We start from the raw sequence: 21,068 nt of genomic DNA on the forward strand, positions 1-21,068 counted from the left end.
GTAGAGAAAACTTGGAAAGATAGAAGATGTTTTATGTTGGGCCATTCTTTTTAATGTACTTTTAATGCAATGGAAATAATGAGAAGGTAGGCCATATTTCGTTATGGTTCTGAGAAATTTGTACACGTAGTAATGCATTTTACTATGTCATCGGGTTTGTTAAAAAGACTTTTTAAAAAGACAAGCTCTTAGACAGGAGTGTGTTCTTAATTCATGAGCTTCTTGAGCGCAGCACCAGCGTTACGGAGGTCCTGCTAATGTTGCTGCTGCTGCTGTTGTCATGATGTTGTTCTGTTTGTGGGTAAATGTTCCCATGGATTGTAGTGGGTTATAATTTTCTTAAACTGAACTTGATCACATTACAATTTAAAGAGCAGTCAGATTAACGGCTGTCTGCCTCCCCCCTGCGCCGGTGCCACTCAACTCCAGACATTACTAATCATGCCTTGTGCTTTTATCAGGCATTAATAATCACCTATCATTATACTTTTCGTTGTTGTTTCTCATGGATTATGGAATAAGTTTTGAGTTGCATCTCAAAGTCCAGCACCGTTATTCTTTTCCACTCCCTTCATTAATGAAACCAGTTTCCTGTGGGAAGCGCCATCGTGTGTTAACGCGTCAGTAAGTGACACCTCCAGAATACCTGCAACGAAAGCATTTCGGCAGCCTTGATCTCGTCAGAAATATATCCGGACCACCTTGAGCAAGCATTGGGCAAGAGGTTATCGGTGACGGGTGCTTGGAAATGATCGTATTTGTCGTGTTGAAGGAGCTCACTTTCGCTCTTGCGGTCACGTGTGTGTACGCGCGCCGGAACGCTGCCGTTTCTCTTCGACAGAACGTGTCCCATATCAACGACATCGTGAAGCAGGTGCTGCTGATCTTCCCACACTTCTGCCTGGGGAGGGGACTCATCGATATGGCCAGGAACCAGGCCATGGCCACTCTGTACCTCAACTTCGGTGAGTGTCCGGGAAATCGAGGCTTTCTGAGCTCACCGAGGATTTCGTTACCGGAGGATCCAATTGCTTTGTGCCGCTGATCTTCAGCTTGTCAGCTTCAGTGGCATTTGCAAGGCCAAAAGGAGAATGGATAAAATATGTAAGTGGCAAAGTCACCAAAATGTTATATTCTAAGGTCGGGCACCGTGGTGTGATTATGGGGTCGCCTTGGATCCGGTCGCTGAGTCATTTGCACCCTGCTATTGGCACACTTGACATTACTGGCTATCGGAGAAAGGCGAGCGGCACATGTGTTTCCACTGCAGTCGCTGGAAATTGCCATTTGAGGAGTCATTTGCAGCGCGCCACGCGAGAGGAGAGCAAGAGGAAGGCAATCACGGCTTAAAAGGCTCCTCTAGAAAGGGTCTATTTAGTGCAGAATGAGAAGGAGAACGACTGCAGCTTATCTCCCCCGCAAGCAAGGAGACAATCGAGGCTGCGAGAAAAATATGAAAGTGAAGAGTAAGGGTAGAAAAGGGCTATTTCTGTGCTGTTAGAGTTCTCTCCCGAGACGTATGCTTTTTAATGTAAAATCAGTGTTTTGGTCTCATGTCACAAAAAACAAAGGAATAAGGAGGACATATCATATAATGTAAATTCCATCTGAAGGGCTAGTTAAAAATTCAGCGTGTCACTTTCCGTAGCACGTTCACAGCGTGCCAGTTTTTTCTGATGATCGGACAAATATGTAATGTGGATTATGCTTAATGAGACTCAGGAATGGGACTTCGTGGGACCTAATGAACCTTAGGCATCTCTTGCGTAAGAGCTGAAAGCGAGCCATGCCCTTGGAGGAAGTTCCAGCACAGATCAGCGGCTCAGTAAGGACACCCTACCCCCTCGGCCCCCAACCCCACCGCAGACAACCTGCTCTCTCCGCACTGTCTCCAGGAGAAGACCGTTTCCAGGATCCACTCAGCTGGACCATGGTGGGCAAGAACCTCTGTGCTATGGCCCTTGAGGGAACTGTGATGTTTGCCGTGACTCTGCTCATCCAGTACAAGTTCTTCTTCAAACCCAGGCAAGGCACTCTGTGAAAGTCTTAACCCAAGGAATTATTGTGAAATTCAAGTCTTTGCCTTTATCTCCCGTTGGTTTATCTGGCTGTTGTCCCCCAGACAGGTGGCGGCAAACCAGCAAGCGATGGGTCCGGAGGATGCAGATGTGGCTGCTGAGCGCAATCGCGTGCATCAGGGTGGAGCCCACAGCGACCTGCTGAGAATCTGTGATCTCACAAAGGTGCCTGTGATCTCTCTTTGTCGCCGCGCGCAGCGAGGTGTGCGGTAGCCGTGGTGTTTTCACCTTCTCTCACCCAGTTAACCCACACTGACAAAATATACATTCTGAACAGCAAAATCAGGATGTCCAGTTTCTTCAAAGATGCAGAAACGTCAGCCTTATACAGAGCAGTTTTCTCATCCTGCAATAACAAGTCTTGTACAGGGGTTTCTCCCACATCCTGATTGGCTATAGCTGTTCTGTGAGGTGTTTCTTGCACTGTGATTGGCTATAAGTGTTTCGTAGGAGTGCGTCTAGCCCTGTGATTGGCTATAGGTGTTTTATAGGCCTATTTCTAGGACTGTGATTGGCTATTGGTGATTTACATGTGTTTCTAGCACTGTGATTGGCTATAGGTGTATCATAGGAGTGCTTCTAGGACTGTGATTGGCAATAGGTGTTTTAAAGGCCTGTTTTAGGACTATGATTGGCAATAGGTGATTTATAGGTCTGTTTTTAGGACTGTGATTGGCTATTGGTGATTTCTATGTGTTTCTAGAACTGTGATTGGCTATAGGTGTTTCACAGGCGTGTGTCTAGCCCTGTGATTGGCTATAGGTGATTTATAGGCCTGTTTCTAGTACTGTCATTGGCTATGGGTGATTTATAGACCTGTTTCTAGGACTGTGATTGGCTATTAGTGATTTATATGTGTTTCTAGCAATGTGATTGGCTATAAGTGTTTCATAGGCGTGCTTCTAGCACTGTGATTGGCTATAGGTGTTTCATAGGCCTGTTTCCAGTGCTTTGACCGGCTAAAGATGTTTTCTAGAAGTTTCTGCCATTGATACAGTGTTCTCTAGGGTTTTTTTCCTGTGTCATGACTGGGTAGAGGTGCTCTCTGTGGGTGCACAGACCACTGGGTGCTACTGTCAAGACCCCTAAGGTTCTCGGTCAAGTCACGAGCAGCTGTTCCTGCCAGTGGGAGGCAGCACTCCCCTTGTGCAGCACATCTGCACTGACTCCCCACCACCCTCCTCCCACGGTAATTAACAGGGAAAGAACAGGATCTCATGGAGGGAAAAGTCAATTATAAACAGCACAGTTTTCAGCACTGCAATTCCTGCTTCTGCCTCAATGGCTGGTTTCTTCACTGCTTCCCTGTACATGGAAAAAGAACATTGTGTCCCACAGAGTGCACTCCGGGAAATCTCCAAAGGTGAACCTTGAAAAGCCTTAAAAGAACTTCAGAACAAATTCAAAACTTGTCAGGAGGAGGTGCTATCGATAGTAGTTAACAATTTCTATAAAAAAAAAAAAAAGTAGTAGATTTTTTTATTTCATTTTTTTTTTTAAATCTTGTGGTTGTAAGAAAAGCTACTGCCTCCCTTCCCACAGAGACTGTGTCTTGCATGCATGACAAACATCCCAAATGAGTCCCGTCACTGAAAAGAGTACTTGCCATGAAATTCTCACACTTGACAATAAATTATTTCCCCCTTTGCAATAATTTATGAGCATGACGCGTAAACTGTAAATCCTGAGACATAAAATGTGATTCCTGAGAACTGCTCATAAACTGAATCAGCATAAAAAAAGGGGCCTAAATTAACTCTAAATGAGTAAAATAAGAATGGAGTTTGGAGCATATCTCACCTAAATATGTCAGATTGTGTCCTTACTATTGAGCAGAGAAAAAATCAACTTGAGTTCTAATGCTGGTTATGACCACGCTTTCTAACTGGGCGGTTTCCTTAGTTTGGGCACCTAATAGGATTGGAAACCTGCCGGGGTTTAACTATTTTGCAGAGAACAATTTGCAAGAAATAGTAATAATAACGATTAATGTTACGAAAAATCATGTTGTGGTGTAGGGGTTCGGACCACACACACACACTTTCTGAACCGCTTGTCCCATACTGGGTCATGGGGAACTGGAGCCTAACCCGGCAACTCAGGGCATAAGGCTGGAGGGGGAGGGGACACACCCAGGACGGGACACCAGTCCGTCGCAAGGCACCCCAAGCGGGACTCGAACCCCAGACCCACTGGAGAGCAGGACCCGGTCCAACCCACTGCGCCACCACACCCCCCATGGGTTAGGACCACTGACTCGCAAATGTAGACCTGGTTTTGGAATAGGGTAAATCAGCGTGATTTAATGCGCCATTTTGACATTGTAAGTCACCTTGGACAGAGGAGTCAAATGATAAAAAAATAATTGCTTAAATGATATGGAAGTGAATGTCTTCATAAAGCATAAAGTAAAGAAGACACGTTATGAATCCCTCATTTAGCGGCGATGACACCTGTTTATTTGCGACAGCCCGAGAAACTGCAGCGGGAGGAATGAGGCGAAAAGCCCATCCCATTCTATCCGTCTGTTCTAACGATCTGGTCCGGTCCGGTCCCTCTGTGCCCTCCCCTCCTCGAGTTAATCAGCAACCCCGTCCATCATGAGAAATGAAACCTGATATCTGTTTTACTTCACTCTGCTATCATGAAAACAGGCAGGAAATGTGATGTTAATCATTTATTGTAATGAAAAGAATCTAATTTGGGGGGAAAAAATTGGTTGCTTGCTGCTGGCAAGTAACCTCAATTATACTTCTCCGAAAGAACAGATATTTTCAAATAGTTGAAATATGTTATAGAAATTGCATGGCTAATTTTAAATCAAGATAGCTGGTTTGATATAGAATAATTGTCCTTTTTCATGTTGAAAGTGAAATCTACTTTTGGATCGGCTCACACTACTTTCTGAGCCGTGATACTTCTAATGTTAATGTTAATTTTTAATGTTTTTCTGACTCTCCTTTGTTGATGGAATCCAGATGAGTTCTCAAAGGCGTGTTCTTGGTTTGGCGGGATGGCACCAGAATGGCATGTTCTGAGCTCAGTTTTTTTTTTTTCTTTCATTTTATTTTTTAATATACACGTGTTAGTAGATAGTACTAGTAGTTTGCTCCTTCACACCTTCTGCTGTTGATATTTGCTGAGGAAGAGGCCGTATAAATGGGATTCTACACCCCTGGTGCATTTTAATGCAAATCCCGACTGCAATTCCTCGGAAGGCCTTCCCAGATGGGGAAAGCAGTTTGAAATTCAGGTGCGGTCCTGTCTGCGAGTTTGTTCTGCGAGGCTGTTGATGAAACCCATCATATATTAAACAGCGGGAGGCCGAAACGTTCCCGGAATGAAGAGTCCCCCCTGGTTTTCTCCTTTTTTCCAGCGAGGCACTCAACAAGCCTGTGCGCCAAACGCACACACGCAGGGTCGACGCACTCCGTGGAACATATGTGTGCCTATGTGTCAGTTGTGTGTGTAAGGCTCTTCTTTGCCTCTTTGTGCAAACACGAGGGAGGCTCACCTGTTTGCTGGTCTGTTTGGCAACCAGCGGTGAGGAAATTGCCGATATGTCAGGAGGATGTGCCTCCAAGGTGCTTTTTCTGTCTGGGTCACAAGAGGACAACAGTTTGTCACATGCAAAAGTGATGAGCAGCGGCACACACTCAGATCCCTGCATACTGCCACTGCTGGGATGGCCTCAGTTTGACTGGGTTTGAGAGTTTCTGACATCATTACCTGCAGGCTCTTCAGGCCAGGGCGCCCCTGCTGTGCTGTTGGGCTCAGGTGACTCAGAGCACCTGGTGTCTCCAGGCTGACACATCCAGGGTGCACTGTGGAAAGGAGCGCAGAAGACATCGGTGACAGCAGTGTGGTGTAATGTGCTCTCAAAACACACACTCCCAGATTGCACCTTCACTGAGGTCTCCACCTCTTACAAACTACCCTTCCCTCAGTGACTCATCGTCCTCCTTGCTCCTGACGCCATGAGCTAAACAAACAGTCTTGTGATTTTCTGGAGGGTCCACAAATTCATGACTCTTGAGCGCCGTCACCTTCAGCTCCCGAGAGAACTGGAGCTTCCGATACCAGGGTGTGAAGGTGTCGAACCACCGTAGACGTGAGTGCTTCCTCGTGGAAGAAAAGTGCCCAGGTCTTGCTGGGTCTTGCTGGCTGTGAAGAAGCTGCTCCCTGACACTATATCCAGCTGAGAGCCCATATACCATTTTGGTGCTCTGTGAGTACAGTAGGCATAGGACTGAAAAGTGCTTGCTAAATGCATTTATTTCACATTGATAATCACTCTTAAGTTTCTATTGTAGCGGAAACACTGCACTTAGTTGAAGAACAGCTTTTATTTAATGTTCCGGTTGCGTCGTGGCTGTGTGGACTGGGGCGGCGGGACACTGAGTAGCGTAAAGAGGGAAACAAATCCTTTGATGTGGAATCAACTCCCCACAGCGGCGGTGCCTCCTAAAGGCCACGTCTACAGAAGCACCACCGATAAGAGCTCCGCGTTGCAGTTGAGATTAAACATTTGATGTAATTGCCTTCCTGCGTCCGAGGTCATGACCTCTTACTTCCACAGGCGTATCGGAGAAAGAAGAGGCCTGCTGTGGACCGGATCTGCGTGGGAGTCCCTGCCGCAGAGGTCAGTCAGCCGTCCACAACTCGTAGGACCGGATATGTACATGAGCATCCCTTCGGAACACATCTGCTGTGGACATGTGTCAGCAGAAACACCTACTCAGCTCATACACCGGGTCCTCATGTTGAAAACAGCTGAGTTGTGAATGTTTGAACATATGAACATTTCCCGGCTTATTTATAATTGTATTTTCACTTTGCTGCGCTATTTTCTAGAATTTCCGTGTTCAGCGGCGTTGACGTGGCCTGTATTTAACCCTCCGAGCCAATAGATGGCAGTAAACTGCAGCCTAACAGAATGGGAGTGTGGCACCAACTTAATTCAGCTCACTTGTACAGTGTTTACAAGTTGTGCGCTGTGTTCCTGACGGTCAGTGGCAAGATGATGCACATGGTTATGGGATGAATTGATCACCCCTTTGAACTGAATAGGAACTTGTGCAGACGACACATTTTTCTTTTCAGTCATTTTTCATTCGTTTAAATTTTCACGTGGCACGCAAATAAGTTCATGAAAATATTAAAAGATTCTTAGAAAGAATTAATTATAGCTATATCTAAGTTTTCTATAGAGCTTTACCCACACATATTTCAAATTTTGGTACTCGTGCACTATTAAAAATACGTCAAAAGAATCATTATTCTTAACATATACATAAAACATCTCATTTTCACATATATACTGTATATCAGAACACGTGCTCTTGACACACAGTATACTATCTAGTAAAACACAAATGGAAGAAATGGCTAACCTGGGAGTTGAAACTGTAGGGGGATCTTGATGATTTTGTCAGTGCAGTGGTTTGATTTATACACGACTCCCAGGGCCATTTTGGCTCTCGGGGCCCTGCTTTGTACCGTCCCCTTCCTGTTTACCCCACCTTAATAGAAATGTCAGTGGAATAATGTGAGCCAAAGCTGACGCTCTTGTGTGTTTCATGCATTATTTAGCAGACTGCTTATCTCCTTCTTTATATTCGCTGGGTTGCGAGCGTACCGGCACACTCTAAACCTCAATACATAAACAAGCAGGCGCCGATCAATGAATGAAAATGAATAAAATATTCATTAGGTATGTGTCGTTGAACATTTTTTTTTATTGCACATGAAAGTGCTGGATGTGATTTTTGCTCCAGACACAATAGCTTGATTGTACCGTGTTCCCTGTAGGACCGTATAAAGAAGACGGCGAGAACTTGTCTCCTGATAACACTTTACAGGCTGTCCAAATTACGCAGCCTGCACTGATAATGTCAAGGCTTTTTATTAACATTATTTTTTATCTGTTGGAGGCGGCAGGTGGCGTAGTGGTTAGGACCATTGTCCTGCAATCAAAGGACCTGGATTCAAATCGTCTTCCTGCTCTTGTTCCCCTTATCTAGAAACGAGCCCAGAAATGATACAGTAAAAGCGACCCTGCTGTTTAAATGGGTAAATCAGGGTAAGTGGCTTCGTGTACAAACCTCACAGTGGAAGTCACCTCGGAGAAAAGTGTCAGATAATGAATAAATAACGATCGTTTTAATCTGGAGCCGTTACCCTCTTTTGTCATATTCTGCCAAGCACATGTCAAATATGTTATCGTGAAAGGGAAGTGAACTTTGTGTTACAACACGCTGTCACACTTTGGATAATTACCTTCAGGAAATAATAGTTTTTCACCTCTGAATATTCATTAGAGACCGGAATAAACTTTGTAAAGCAGTTCATTGTGCGGCTGAACACTGTGTGCATTTTAGCGCTTTGTTCAGAAATCCATTATCCTGCGCCATGTAGTCCTTTATAGTTACTGATGTGTGGAAAGTGTGTGTTCAGTCGCAGTGCCTTGCAGGACACACACCGTGCATGTGTGAGGATTTGTCAGAGCGACCGGTCCCATCGGTGGCTGCGTGTTCTCCCTTGTGTCCCCCCACAGCACATCCGTGTTCACGACATCCTCCCTTTAGAGTCGCTACGGTTGTAAAAGGTGCGCATAACGTGTGCGACGGACTACACTAAGCGATGCTGAGTGGCAACAAAGGACACTTAGTGACACTTGTGTGTGAAGTGGCTGACAGGGTGTGCTGCCTGCTGTGCTGCGCCTTCAGTTCCGTCAGAGCGGCAAACGAACGTTCAGTTTGATCCTCGCCGGAAATCTCTGTGGAGCCACACGTCCTCCTCCCTCCTCTTTTTTAGTTTTCTTTTCCTTTTTCTTTCTTTTTTCAAGGGTTTTTTTTTTTTTTTTCTTTCATTAACAGAAAGAAGTTGGATTGAAACTTTGTGTGCTGCTTATATCAGTGTCGATATTCCTCAGGGATTTGCACTCACTTCTGTGTGTGTGTGTGTGTGTGTGTGTGTGTGGCAAGCCACACCTGGGGAATTTCTACTACTGTTATATGTGTCACCAGGCCTTCTAGGAGACCCAGTGGGACACACTCCATGTACAGAACATCACGGCATAGTTTTCTCTACTTGTGTTTTCAGCTTTTTAAGTGATAAAGGACCGATTCTGTTCAAGGTCGGGACTTACTGCGCTCCGCATTCCGCTAGTATTTATCCGTCCATTATCAATAACCGCTTCTCCGGTGCAGGGTCGCAGTGGTCCATTGTCCCCCTGAGCAGGGTACACCATGGACTGGGACACCAGTCCTTCTCAGGGCAATCACAGACACCCATTCACTTAGATGGACATGCACATACCTTTCCAACTGCTGTTTACAGTGTTTTGGCCTGTTGGGCGTCAATGGAGCAGGAAAAACCACCACGTTCAAGATGCTGACAGGTGACATCCCAATGACCGGTGGAGAAGCCTTCCTGAACGGATACAGGTGAGGGGACAAACACAGCTCCCTCTCTCACACACAAAGAACATCAAAGCGGAGATGTTTGTATCCTGCCACTTTCTTCCATTATCATTGTTCATTTCCAAGCACAGACAAATAGTTTTCTCTTTACAATATTCTTAAGACTCTGTTTCCATGGCAACGCTGTTATTTACTCAGACTAATTCAATTCAGTCGTCCTTTGGTATTACCGAGTGAATATCCGACACACGCTGTAATGCAGTAACACGCTTCTGCTGTCGCACCTCATGCTTCAAGAAGATGCTCGTCGGCTCTAATCTACAGATGAGCTTATCGAGTATCAGAAAGTCTCCGCAGCACAGCAAATGATGACTGATTCTGAAGCACATGGAACAAACTACCCTACTGGAAGGACATGAAGGATAAAGTTAAAAACACACCTTTATGGGCTTACTGAGTATGTGAAGAACAGGCCATAAATTTGAGGCAGAATAGAAAAAAAAAAAAAAAACTAATATATGTATCTATTATTATTATTATTATTATTACTATAATTATCATCATTGTTATTATTAATAAACATAATTTATTTAATGTAGCTGTTGTTTATTTGTTTTACTACATTAATGTTTACAGCCATATCTGCAGTGTTTCCATGTCTTCTGCTTTTCTTTGATTAGCAGTGATTTGGTCCAAATTCCCTATAAATGCCATAACTTATGTTAATGACATCCTGGGAGACACCACTCTGCAGCAGGACCTTTAACGCCCCTGTGCTCTTGGTCTCCTAGGTGAGATACGGTAGTTAAAACGCTGCCCGTTCCTATATGGTTCCTGCATGAGAAGAGAGACACGGTGGGCCAGTGATGTTTTTTTGGTAATAAATAGTTCACAGCATGTATCCTTACATCTGTTTTCCATTATTTTTATGGTCCTTATTATTTAGTTTTCCGTTCTTACGTGATCAATACACTTTTGTCACTTTTGTGCGGCTTAATTGAAAGCTCCCATCCCAGCAGCGCTGTTTTGTTCAGCACCCTCTGTCGTGACGGACTGTTTCTCTCATTCCGTGTGGCTGTAATTACGGCTCATGTGCTGTGTTGGCAGATTGACCAGAAGCCCGGCTGCCTCTGAAATACTGCATTTTCATTCTTAACTTGGGATGTTGTCATAGCAACAGACTCGAGATGCCCCCTTCTCAAGTGGCAGTCCTGGATGTACTCTCACAAATAATACAGGTGGACAGGAAAGTCTGATGTACAAATTCCGGTGTCCAGGGGGGTCATTAGAAACAGCACGCTGCTCTCAGAGATCCACTTGGCTGCCGTTGGTGCTGCTGTTGTTGTGTTTGCAGTTCCTGTCTGTGGGATAAACAGTTGTAAACCAACAGCCCATTCTGTTGACAGCATCCGCACGCAGATGGCCGATGTCCACCAGAACATGGGCTACTGCCCGCAGTTTGATGCCATCGACGAGCTGCTGACGGGCCGCGAGCACCTGGAGCTGTACGCCCGTCTCCGCGGGGTGCCCGAGAAGGACGTCAAGATGGTGAGCGAGCATGTCTCACGGCTGCGCGGGGGGAGCCGTGGGTTACTCTCCGCACATCCAGTGCACTGGGCTCCACATCCGCTGGCACGTGAGGCCTGCAGACACTATAACACCAGGCTGTAATAAAATATAATTACTTCTGACTCCTCAATGAAGGGGGAAGGTTCCGTAAGTCTGGGTAGAGCATAGTTTAACATGACATGGCCACGCACACCCTATGTAAATCTACAGTGGCTCCCGAAACTCAGTCACACAAAGGGTAAAGGTACCGGGGATAATGAAACATCCAGGCGCTGCCCGAGGTCTTGGGTGGATGAATACCACCTGATCCCCAGATAGAAAGCTGCTGGGGTCACTGGGGGCAAAACAGTAGAAAAGGTCAAAAAATTTCGAAAAGTTCATGAAAAATTCTTATTAACCATGAAACAACTGACCCCTTTTTCCTAGGTGAGTTATACTATAAGGTTTGTACAGCGAGCTACTCGTGCTTATTTATACAGCAGGGTAATTTTTTTACTGTCTCAATTCAGGGTAAGTACCTTGATCCAGAGTGTTACAGCAGAACTGGGGATTCGAACCCTGGTGCTTTGATTATAATGCGTCATGTTGATTACGTTGCCTCTTCTGCAGGTGGCAGAGTGGGGCATCCGTAAGCTAGGCCTCGCGAAGTACTCCAACAAGTCTGCCGGAACCTACAGCGGGGGCAATAAGCGCAAGCTCTCCACCGCTATGGCACTCATCGGCTGCCCACCAGTAGTCTTCCTGGTAGGTGGTCCTGCCCTATTGTGAGCCACGGTGTCTACCCAGCTCACCCAGCTCACACACTGCTCACCCCCTGGTATTTTTACAGGATGAACCCACCACAGGGATGGACCCCAAAGCACGCCGATTCCTGTGGAACTGCATTCTGAGTGTGATCAAGGAAGGGCGCTCTGTCGTACTGACATCTCACAGGTCGGCTCTCATGGCCATAGCAGCGTTCTGCGTCCACGTGCAGATACACACGTTTCCACAGAAGTTACATCCCTATCCCCTACTTCCTGTGTCCCGCAGCATGGAGGAGTGCGAAGCTCTCTGCACACGTATGGCTATCATGGTCAACGGGCGGTTCAAGTGCCTCGGCAGCATCCAGCACCTGAAAAACAGGTGAGGTTTCCACTCGTCTTGGACTCCCGGACCCCCACAGTTAGCGAGTCACATGGCAGGGACTCTGCATAAAAACATGTTGACAGGGTCATGAGGTCCAGTTACTGTTTAAATGAACTTTCGAGCAAATGGACAACATGTGGGACCCAAGTGACTTTGAACACTGATGATTGCAATTGACATGGTGATTTCAGCATCTCAGATACAGACACACTCCCGGGATTTTTGTGAACTGCAGTATCTAGTGTGCCTTTACAAAAATCATCGCAGCACTATTGAAACATTCAGCCAGTGTTTCCATGAAAGGCTAGAAGGGAAAACTGAGACTTGCTGAAGGAGGTTCTCAAGTGCAAGCAAGAACAGCTCAGCGTAGCAATGGTGTACAGAAGACATCTCTGAATGCACAACTCATCACTGGTACATTGTTCATTGATACATTGGATGTGCGGTCACCAAAAATGAACGACTGAAAAGTGGGATGAGGTTGAACGTGATGCTGAAAGAAGGAATTCGTTTCCAGAAAATGAGCAGAAACTGTGAAGCTGCTATGGACTGCACCTCACTGTTAAATTCGGGTTGTTCCAGTGGCAAAAGATGGTCCCACCCAGTACCAGCTATGTGTACCTAATAAAATGGCCAGCAAGTGTAGTTTTGGACTGAATACTTTAACAGCACCAGCTGGAAAATGAAACGTTATACAGTTTTGTGTGCAGGGCCAGCTGTTTCCAAGTCAACCTTAAAATGTGAGGTATCTGGGAAAGTCATTGAGACTCACTGAGGCTGCAGTGAGATGTGCACGACTTTGAAATGAACCTCATATTGAGCGGTTTTACGGATGGAAATTCTGTTCTCATTGATCATCACACACAGTCACTGAAGCCCAGCTAAATTATACATTAAAAGACATATGCAGTAATGTGAGGATGCTTGAAACCAGGAAAAGTTCACTTATGTCCCACAATAAACTGATACTTCGGTCATCAGACCCTGGAAGATTACACAGCGGTTTCAGTGTTTCAAACACTTATGCATCTGTAGCCACCTAAAATGTCCTATAAATAATAATAAAACAATAATTGGACAATTTTCTCCAGGGCAACTTGTATTTCTATACCAAGAAAATGTTTGCTGTATTAGTTCAGGGTAAGAAACCTGACCAAGGTTACAAAAGCAAAAGCAAGAATTCCAGTGTGGGTTTTTCAGGTTATCAAGTGACGGCTGTCACCACTGCACCACCTGCTGCCTTGTCTTATAGGGGATTTATAAGGTTTGGGGGGAGTCACAGGTCAATGTGAGGCTGATAAAGGCCAAGTGTAGAGGAGGTGAAGGACGGGTGTAGGGTAGATGCTGAGAAGACCTTGCACTGTATTCAATGGGTGGATGCGAAGCACTTATACATTCTTGAAGGTGGACGGTGGTATTGGTCACCGTGAGCAGAGAGCACACCGAGAGTAAACTCACGCTCTTCTCCTACAGCATGAAGGTAATTATGGTAATAGTACTACTAGCGATTGTGTTCCACTACCCGCAGCTGGTTTGCAGTGCTGTCCTCGTCCGAGACGTTCATAGTGAGCCGTTTTCCACAGAACCAAACCCTGTTAAATTATGGCGACTCGTTCAAGACTATAAAAACATAGCCGCTCTTGGGAGGTGAACCCGTAACCTCCTGGTCACAAGTCCTGCTCTTTAGCCGAAGCCCTACACGCTCCCTATAATCACAATCATAATACTCATAATGTGAGATGAAATTCTGGGTGAATGTTTCCCAGTAATGGGGCCACTTCGGCGATCAAGGTGACTCAGGCAGTGTTATTAATTTTGATGGATCGCTCTCTTCTCCCCAAAAGTAATTGTGAAGCAGTTACTTATTTATGGTTTGGGAGGTGCTTCTTAGTGCAGCTCCTGGTTCACAGGTGAAGTGAAACATTAATGAGTTTGAACACATATTTAAACGTTTACCTTTCCTGTCTGACACCTGTACTGGATGGGAGAAAGAAGGAGTTTAAATGGCAAGGTGAAGAACACTGCGGTGTGCCGTATGTGGTGTGCGATGTGCCTTCTTGGGGTTTAAATCGGGAACAGCAGGGGTTTAGTGGTAAGGGGGGCCACTTTGTAATTATAGGACCTCAGTTCAAACCACATTCTACCGCAGTGCCCTTGATCAAGGTACTTACTCTTAACTGATACAGTAAAAATTACCCGACCGTAGAAGTATGTTAGTGTAGCAGCCTCACACTGAATGTCGTTTATGAGAAAAATGTGCTGTATAAATAATGATACGTCTAATGGACCATCAATGGATGGACATTAACAAGACATTGACGTTCCCACAAATTTCCACACTAGAATAAAATGAAATATATTGAGTCATATTGAGTGCTGTGCTGCTGCCATGAAACAAACAGTAATTCCATTCAATGTCTATTTCAATAATTCATTGAGTTTTGGCTCATGTTGACACAGTACATTTCTCTCTAAGTTGTATTTTAGCTATGTAAATGGATGCTGAAGGAGAAGAGCTCCCGCTGAATCATGCTATTACAGCATCAGTGTGTTCAGTGTGAGTCTTCGAAGGATGACTTATTGAGGACTGCTGCCTCCGGTGAAGTGATGCTTGGGAATAGGTGACGTGACGCTTGGACAGAGGTTGCTCTGACGTATGATAAGGACACAGAGTGACCGCAAGGCCCAGATTGTGGGGTTGCGTATCGCTGTCTGCATTTTTGCTCCTACTGCCCAATCTGAAATATTCGCCATACTTAAATCTGCACTCTTAATAATTTTACAGGCTGTGGATTTGGATGTGTCTATTGAGATGTGTGTGTGTGTGTGTGTGTGTGTGTGTGTGTGTGTGTGTGTGTGTATACACGCATGCATGCAGTGCATTCAGAAACTACTCAGACCCCTTCATTTAATTTACATTTTCTATGTTGCAGCCTTATTGCTAAAATCATTTGCATGAATTTTTCCCTCATCAGTCTACACTCAGTACCCCAATAATGAATAATGACAAAGGGAAAACAGGATTTCAGAAACTTTGCAAATTTATTTATATATAAATATCACTTTTGATATTTTTAGAGTTCTTGCCAAGATCAATGATCAAATCAGCCCAATGAACCTCTGATTAGACAAGACATATCTTAGGATCGAACCGTATGCTTGTTGCTATGACAGCAGGTAAACAGAACAATTTAATCCAGACGTGCCAAGTGAGAGTATATATCTGTTGGTTGTCTGAGAAGAAAACTTTGTTTTTCAGACGGAATACCAACTTACTCACATGTCTGTTTTCAGTACGTTTATACAGCAAAATAAGTGTTTGATTTGTTTGCCATTTTAATACAACTGTATTGCAGTAAAACTATTTTTAGCACCAGATGAGAAAGACCTGCAGTACATTCACAGTGCATAACATTGGAATTTAATCTGGTACAACAAACAGAAAAAACTATGAAAGGAATCTGTTCAGAGCAGGAATGAACAGATTTATGAAGCATGCAAAATTTGAATATCAGCTCCTTTATTGCATTTTTTCCTAAGAAGGAGATATCTTGTTTCACTGTCAAGCTGTAACACACTTAGGCACAATCTAGAAATCAGGAGTCTCACGCTGTTTGAAAGAACTTTTTGTTTGTTTGGGATAAAGATGAGTCATTTTCCAGAAGGAGAACATCTCAGCGGGAAATTTCACCCCGTAGACATAAATCAGCACATTAAATTTCTTTAAAAAAAAAAAAAAGCTGTAAAACATGGAGCGGGTCAATTCACACTTTTATTTAAATTTTCCTTATGCTAAATCGTTATATATTTTCAACAAAATATACATGTTTTCCATTCATGTTCATGATAGTTGTGTATAAGACTATTATAGCAATGTTGCATGAAGATCTAGGATAGGGACCACACCTTACCAGCCACTGGAATCCTTTCTGGAACATCTGTGTGGCCCATTATATGAGGTAATGGGATGCTGGAAGGGAACTGTGAGCAGCAGAGAGAGGACCCTGGAGTTTGATGGAATTTTCCATACTTTATTTTTGATGATCGTGTTGTCACAGAATGGGGTGGCTTCACGTTTCTCACCTGAAGTGTTACATATGCTGTTTGCTGTGCTTTGCCAGCGGTGTTAACTTACAAATATCAGAATGGCAGACTTCAAAGTCACTTGCATTAGTTCCTGATACAGAAAAAGTGTGGATCTGCTCTGCTGGTGGAGAAGATGCAGATTTTATTGGCCATATTTTAAGACCATTTTTCATTTCACGGTTTGTTGATTTTCAACAGGCTGCTCATTGGCTGGTCTGCATGTGCCAGCCAGCTGTTTGCCATGGCAACGAGAGATCCACATGTTTCTTCCTTGTTTCTTCTCCTCCTCTGTGCTTTTCATTTTGAACGCAGAGAGAGCGCTGATTAATTAATAAGAGCTTCGTTTGATTATTGGCAGACAGTTACAAAGAGGCTCGTGACAGTGGTGTAAAAGCTGTGGAATTACCATTTGAATTAGAAGTTATCTTCTAAAAATTTGTAACCAACAACTTCGTTAATATGCTTGATGGATTGCCAATCAGCATCTTTAATTTAGACAGTTTAGTGTCTAGCTTTTTTGAGACTGGCTGCTTCTGGCTTTCAGGTAAAACAGTATACCTGCACTTGCTTTTTTTTTTTTTTTTTTTTTTTTTTGGAAACTAAGTGTAGGACACTGTGAGTTCCTGAAGAACATCACGTTGTTTTAAACAATTACAGCCCCCCCATTCATGATACCTCTCATGTCCATAGCGTTAAGCAGTTAGTGTTTCCACCTGAATTTCTTCTCAAGGTTTGTCCAAGTTTGGGCTGTAGGTAATTCTGTGGTGCAATTCCAGTGGCTTCTGGAGTCATTTATCATTTTTACGGAAACAATTAATTGAACGCTCTGTGAAGGAGGCCTCTATTTAAATCACTTGTCAGACAGAAAACCGACTAACAACCTTTGGCTGTTCACTGGCTTATACTCCTGAATGAAGTGCTTTGTTATAAATAAGCCTTTTTAACGCCGCTCCCCCCATGCTGGTGTGAGATGTCTCAAACAAAAGGCTGCACCGCAAAGAGCACCAAATGGCTTATCTTAGACATACACACCCCACTTATAACTGGCTGGGCTTCACTGCCACGTTCATTAAACACGCCGGGTGGTCTAATCCTTTTTCTCAAGGGCAGCCAAACAACAGGCATGGATGGACACACAAATTCCCATCTACACCCAGGTATTTGGTGCTACTTAAAGATCCAAGCTTCAGGAAACCTACAGTGCTGAATAACTGGAGAAGAAAATACACAATTTAAATATTTCACACGAAACTAATAATTAGGTATTGACAAAGGAGACAGTCAAGGGTCATGAGTCTTCTAAGTTGTGCTGAAAATTATCACATTGTCCAAGTAAGCTTTACTGAAGTCCTCCCAACCCTATGAGACATAGTTCATTAATCTCTGAATGCCACTTGAGCACCGTGCAACCCAAATGGTTTATCTGTACATTTTAATAAGATGAGAAAAAGCGTAGAAAGCTTGTAGTCAACTTCCCGTCTAGGTGAACCTACCAGTAACTTTTACACAAGTCCAATTTGGTCATGAACTGTGTTTGGCTAACCTGCTCTTTCATTTTATGAAATCAAGGTCCTGGGAAGGTACCGAAGGACATAAACAGGCAACAATGACCACAACACTAGCTCTTCATGTTATGGTTGGATTATGAATTTTCAAAGGTGCAAACAGTTTTTTTTTAATTATTATTTTATGTGCATTTTCTTCACAACTTTTTTTTCAAGTTTCTGTTTGCTGCGAAGGAAATGTGACTGCATTTACCATCTGAGCTGATAGGTAAAAGTAAAGAGCACACAAACAGAATTAGTCTGGCATGAAATTCAGTTCACTACCATAGTGTTTACAGCTCCTGTATTGTGTCCCTGCGTGTTGGTGATAGAAATAAAATCTTGCAAAGTTTTTTTTTTTTTTTTTATTTATTATATACACTGATGTCTGCGCATCTATATAAAATAGGTATATCTGAGATCTTCACAAAACCTAACCAATGAATAAATAAGGGTTCACCTGTATTATTAACCTTTTATTGACTTACTTAGTGGTAAAAGTGACTCTGGGTTTACAAACAGGAAATACAACCTCAGTTGTATTTGTAAGTGATGGAGGCTATGTACATGTCACGTGGAACTGAGGACGCCGGGACGGCTGGACCCAAATGCAGGATCATTGGTCTGAAATCAAGGGGTCAGGCAAATTCTTGTTGTCGGGGACAGGTGAAGAGTCACTCGATCGGCAGTCAGAGTGAGAGCAAGGATCCAAGGACAGGGTCAGGAGACAAAGTGAAGGGTCGAAAACCGGAGAACAGATACTGGAAACAAGGGATGAGAAAGAGTAGGACATATCGCAAGAGGACGGTTGTCTCAAATGAGATTCCGCGAGCGTACGGGAGCTGAGGAGGGTCTTTTAAAGGTGAGTGGTTAGTCAGGTGCTTAATTGATGTCAGGTGCTGTCGACTGAGGTGCGGGCGTAGACGTGACAGTACATGTATCCATCCATCCATCCAATTCCAATAACTGCTTGTCCTGGTCAGGCTCACAGTGATCCAGAGTATATCCCAGAGTCACTGGGTGCAAGGCTGAGGTGAGTATGCCCTGGACAGGACGCCAGTCTATCACAGGGTAGCCACACACAGTTACTCATACATTCACACTCTATGAGCATCTCTAGCACACCTGAACTGCATTGTCTTTGGGCTGTAGGAGGAAACCAAAGCACCCAGAGGAGACTCATGCAGACAACACACAACCATACAGACTAAGTGGAAATCAAACACATAGTCTCTATGTACATGTATGTACATGTATGCATTGGCTATTCTAATGTGAAATCCTGTTATTTTGCAAAGGAATTCCAGTGCCTTCCCATTAAGGAATGAAAAACTTTTTGAAACTTTTTAAAGAAGTAAATATAAATGTAAAAAAAAAAAAAACCTCAGTGGTGGTTCTGTTTTGATTGTGGAAATCACGTAGAGTTTTCATTGTTGATGTCAACGGGAGAGTGATACTGCGGGAGGTTGAGAACATGCAACCTGCTCCACTCTCCTAATCAAAAAAAAGGCTCTTTGCCCACACTGTCCCATGTACAGCAGTCTGACAAACAGTTCAACAGGGCGAAATAACAGCCGGACGGGGAGCTGGTGACAAATGAAATCACAGGAAGTCGTGTGGCCATGAATAATGCAGCCTTATGTTCAACTTGAGTCCTGCACAGAGCTGATGGAAAAGTTCTCATACTGCCTACCCTGCAGCGGTATGACCAGTGCAGCGCATGGCCGTGTAACATTAAATTGCAACAAGGCGAGTGCACAAAGTCCTGCGTGAGTCCTCCATGTGCTAATGGAGGCTATGGGACTATCAGAAATGGCTTTGAGAACCAAAAAGAGATTTCATGAGTCTTTCTGGAGACTCCAGCATCTTTTCTTAGTGATCACAAAGAATGGACCTCCCATAACATCAGTCAAAGTGCTGAAATGTTAGAAAAGACAGAATTATGGGAGGAAGCAACACATTACTTGAAGCCTTACAGGTCAAGGATGTGACTCAAAAGTTTAACGGCATCATGCCTACTCCTGTAACTTGTTCTCCCTTTTCCATAAGGTCTTTGAGTGATCAATATGCTTAACTTAGTATTCTGCTATGAGGCTATTCATATTTACTTGCCAAACATATGGATTCTTCCATGTTCCTATATTTGCATCCAATAAGATGTAGTGTCATGTCCGGTTCCGAAAGGAAGCGGCGAACCCAAGTGCAGAGCGGTATACGTGGTGTATTCGGGGAAATCCAAGAGAGGAGGTCAGAGAACAGGCGATTGGTCTTCGAGGTGCGAACGTCGTAACGGGGAGAATCCAAAAGGCGAGGTCGGTACACAGGCAAAAGGTCGATGATCATAAAGAGGCACAGGATCGTGGGAACAAGGGACGGGATCGGGGAAGGCGTTCGGGAACAGGAATTGGCTAGGAGGTCGCAAACGAGAAGGCTGAACAAGGTTCCGCATCAGCTGCTGGTCTGACGCAGCCTTTCATGCCCCAGTCTGTGCTGCATCCCAGGTGTTCCGTGTCGGCTCGGAGGTGTGGGCGTGGCATGTAGGATGTCTTCATCCAATTAGTTTGGACAGACTCCAAGCGGTACCTCATGAACTGGGTTTGTTTTTTAACCATAGATCTTGCGTGATGTTAAGTCCTGTTTATTTAGTACCTCAGAATATTCATTTGGCATTCATCAAGCTGTATAATCAAAGTCTGAAATGCTCATCATCCATTTTCAAGGGTTGACATTATAAAAGCAATAAGGGATCACTAATACCCCATGAGACATTCTGTTCTTTGAATGGTTGTGGGCTGTCCCACGTGCTACGGGTCTGAGGAATCTCCCCTGGAATGGGTTATGATAGGACAGAAGACAAAGATATCTGCTGGATTTTACTCCCCAAGCACTGAAACCATGTCATCTCCTGAGTTTTAAATCAAAGTCACACAGATGCAGGGTGTTAACCTGTCCCCTGGAGGTGCTCTTTCCATAGATGTATTCCTGGTCCCCATTAGGTTCCCTTCTCAGAAAGGCTGGTTCCATGAATAATAGATGCATAGGCATTAACTCTTTTTGTTCCCAATCTATGACATGCAATGCTGGATGGAGACACACAGGCTGATCACCTGATGCCTTTGCCGTTTTTTTTTTTTTTTTGTATGTCTGTTGTATGATGGGTTTGTTGAAAGTCGTTTCCATGTCCGTCTTAAAACCTAATTTGATGAGAATTTTGCCACTGACACCTTTGGTTTGGGTGA

The 21,068-nt window shown here is 44.1% G+C and overlaps 1 protein-coding gene across 1 annotated transcript in view; it reads left to right on the forward strand.

Moving 5' to 3' along the window:
* Positions 1–21,068, forward strand: part of LOC108938700 (ATP-binding cassette sub-family A member 1) — a 115,390-nt gene that overhangs the window by 86,435 nt on the left and 7,887 nt on the right. Inside the window, 9 exon segments of the mRNA XM_029251896.1 lie at positions 842–965; positions 1,896–2,025; positions 2,123–2,243; positions 6,658–6,720; positions 9,420–9,526; positions 10,909–11,050; positions 11,681–11,815; positions 11,901–12,004; positions 12,104–12,196. Of these exon segments, the coding sequence (XP_029107729.1) occupies positions 842–965; positions 1,896–2,025; positions 2,123–2,243; positions 6,658–6,720; positions 9,420–9,526; positions 10,909–11,050; positions 11,681–11,815; positions 11,901–12,004; positions 12,104–12,196 (1,019 nt within the window).

This window comes from Scleropages formosus, chromosome 5 (genome assembly GCF_900964775.1).
Source record: "Scleropages formosus chromosome 5, fSclFor1.1, whole genome shotgun sequence".
Lineage (NCBI taxonomy): Eukaryota > Metazoa > Chordata > Actinopteri > Osteoglossiformes > Osteoglossidae > Scleropages > Scleropages formosus.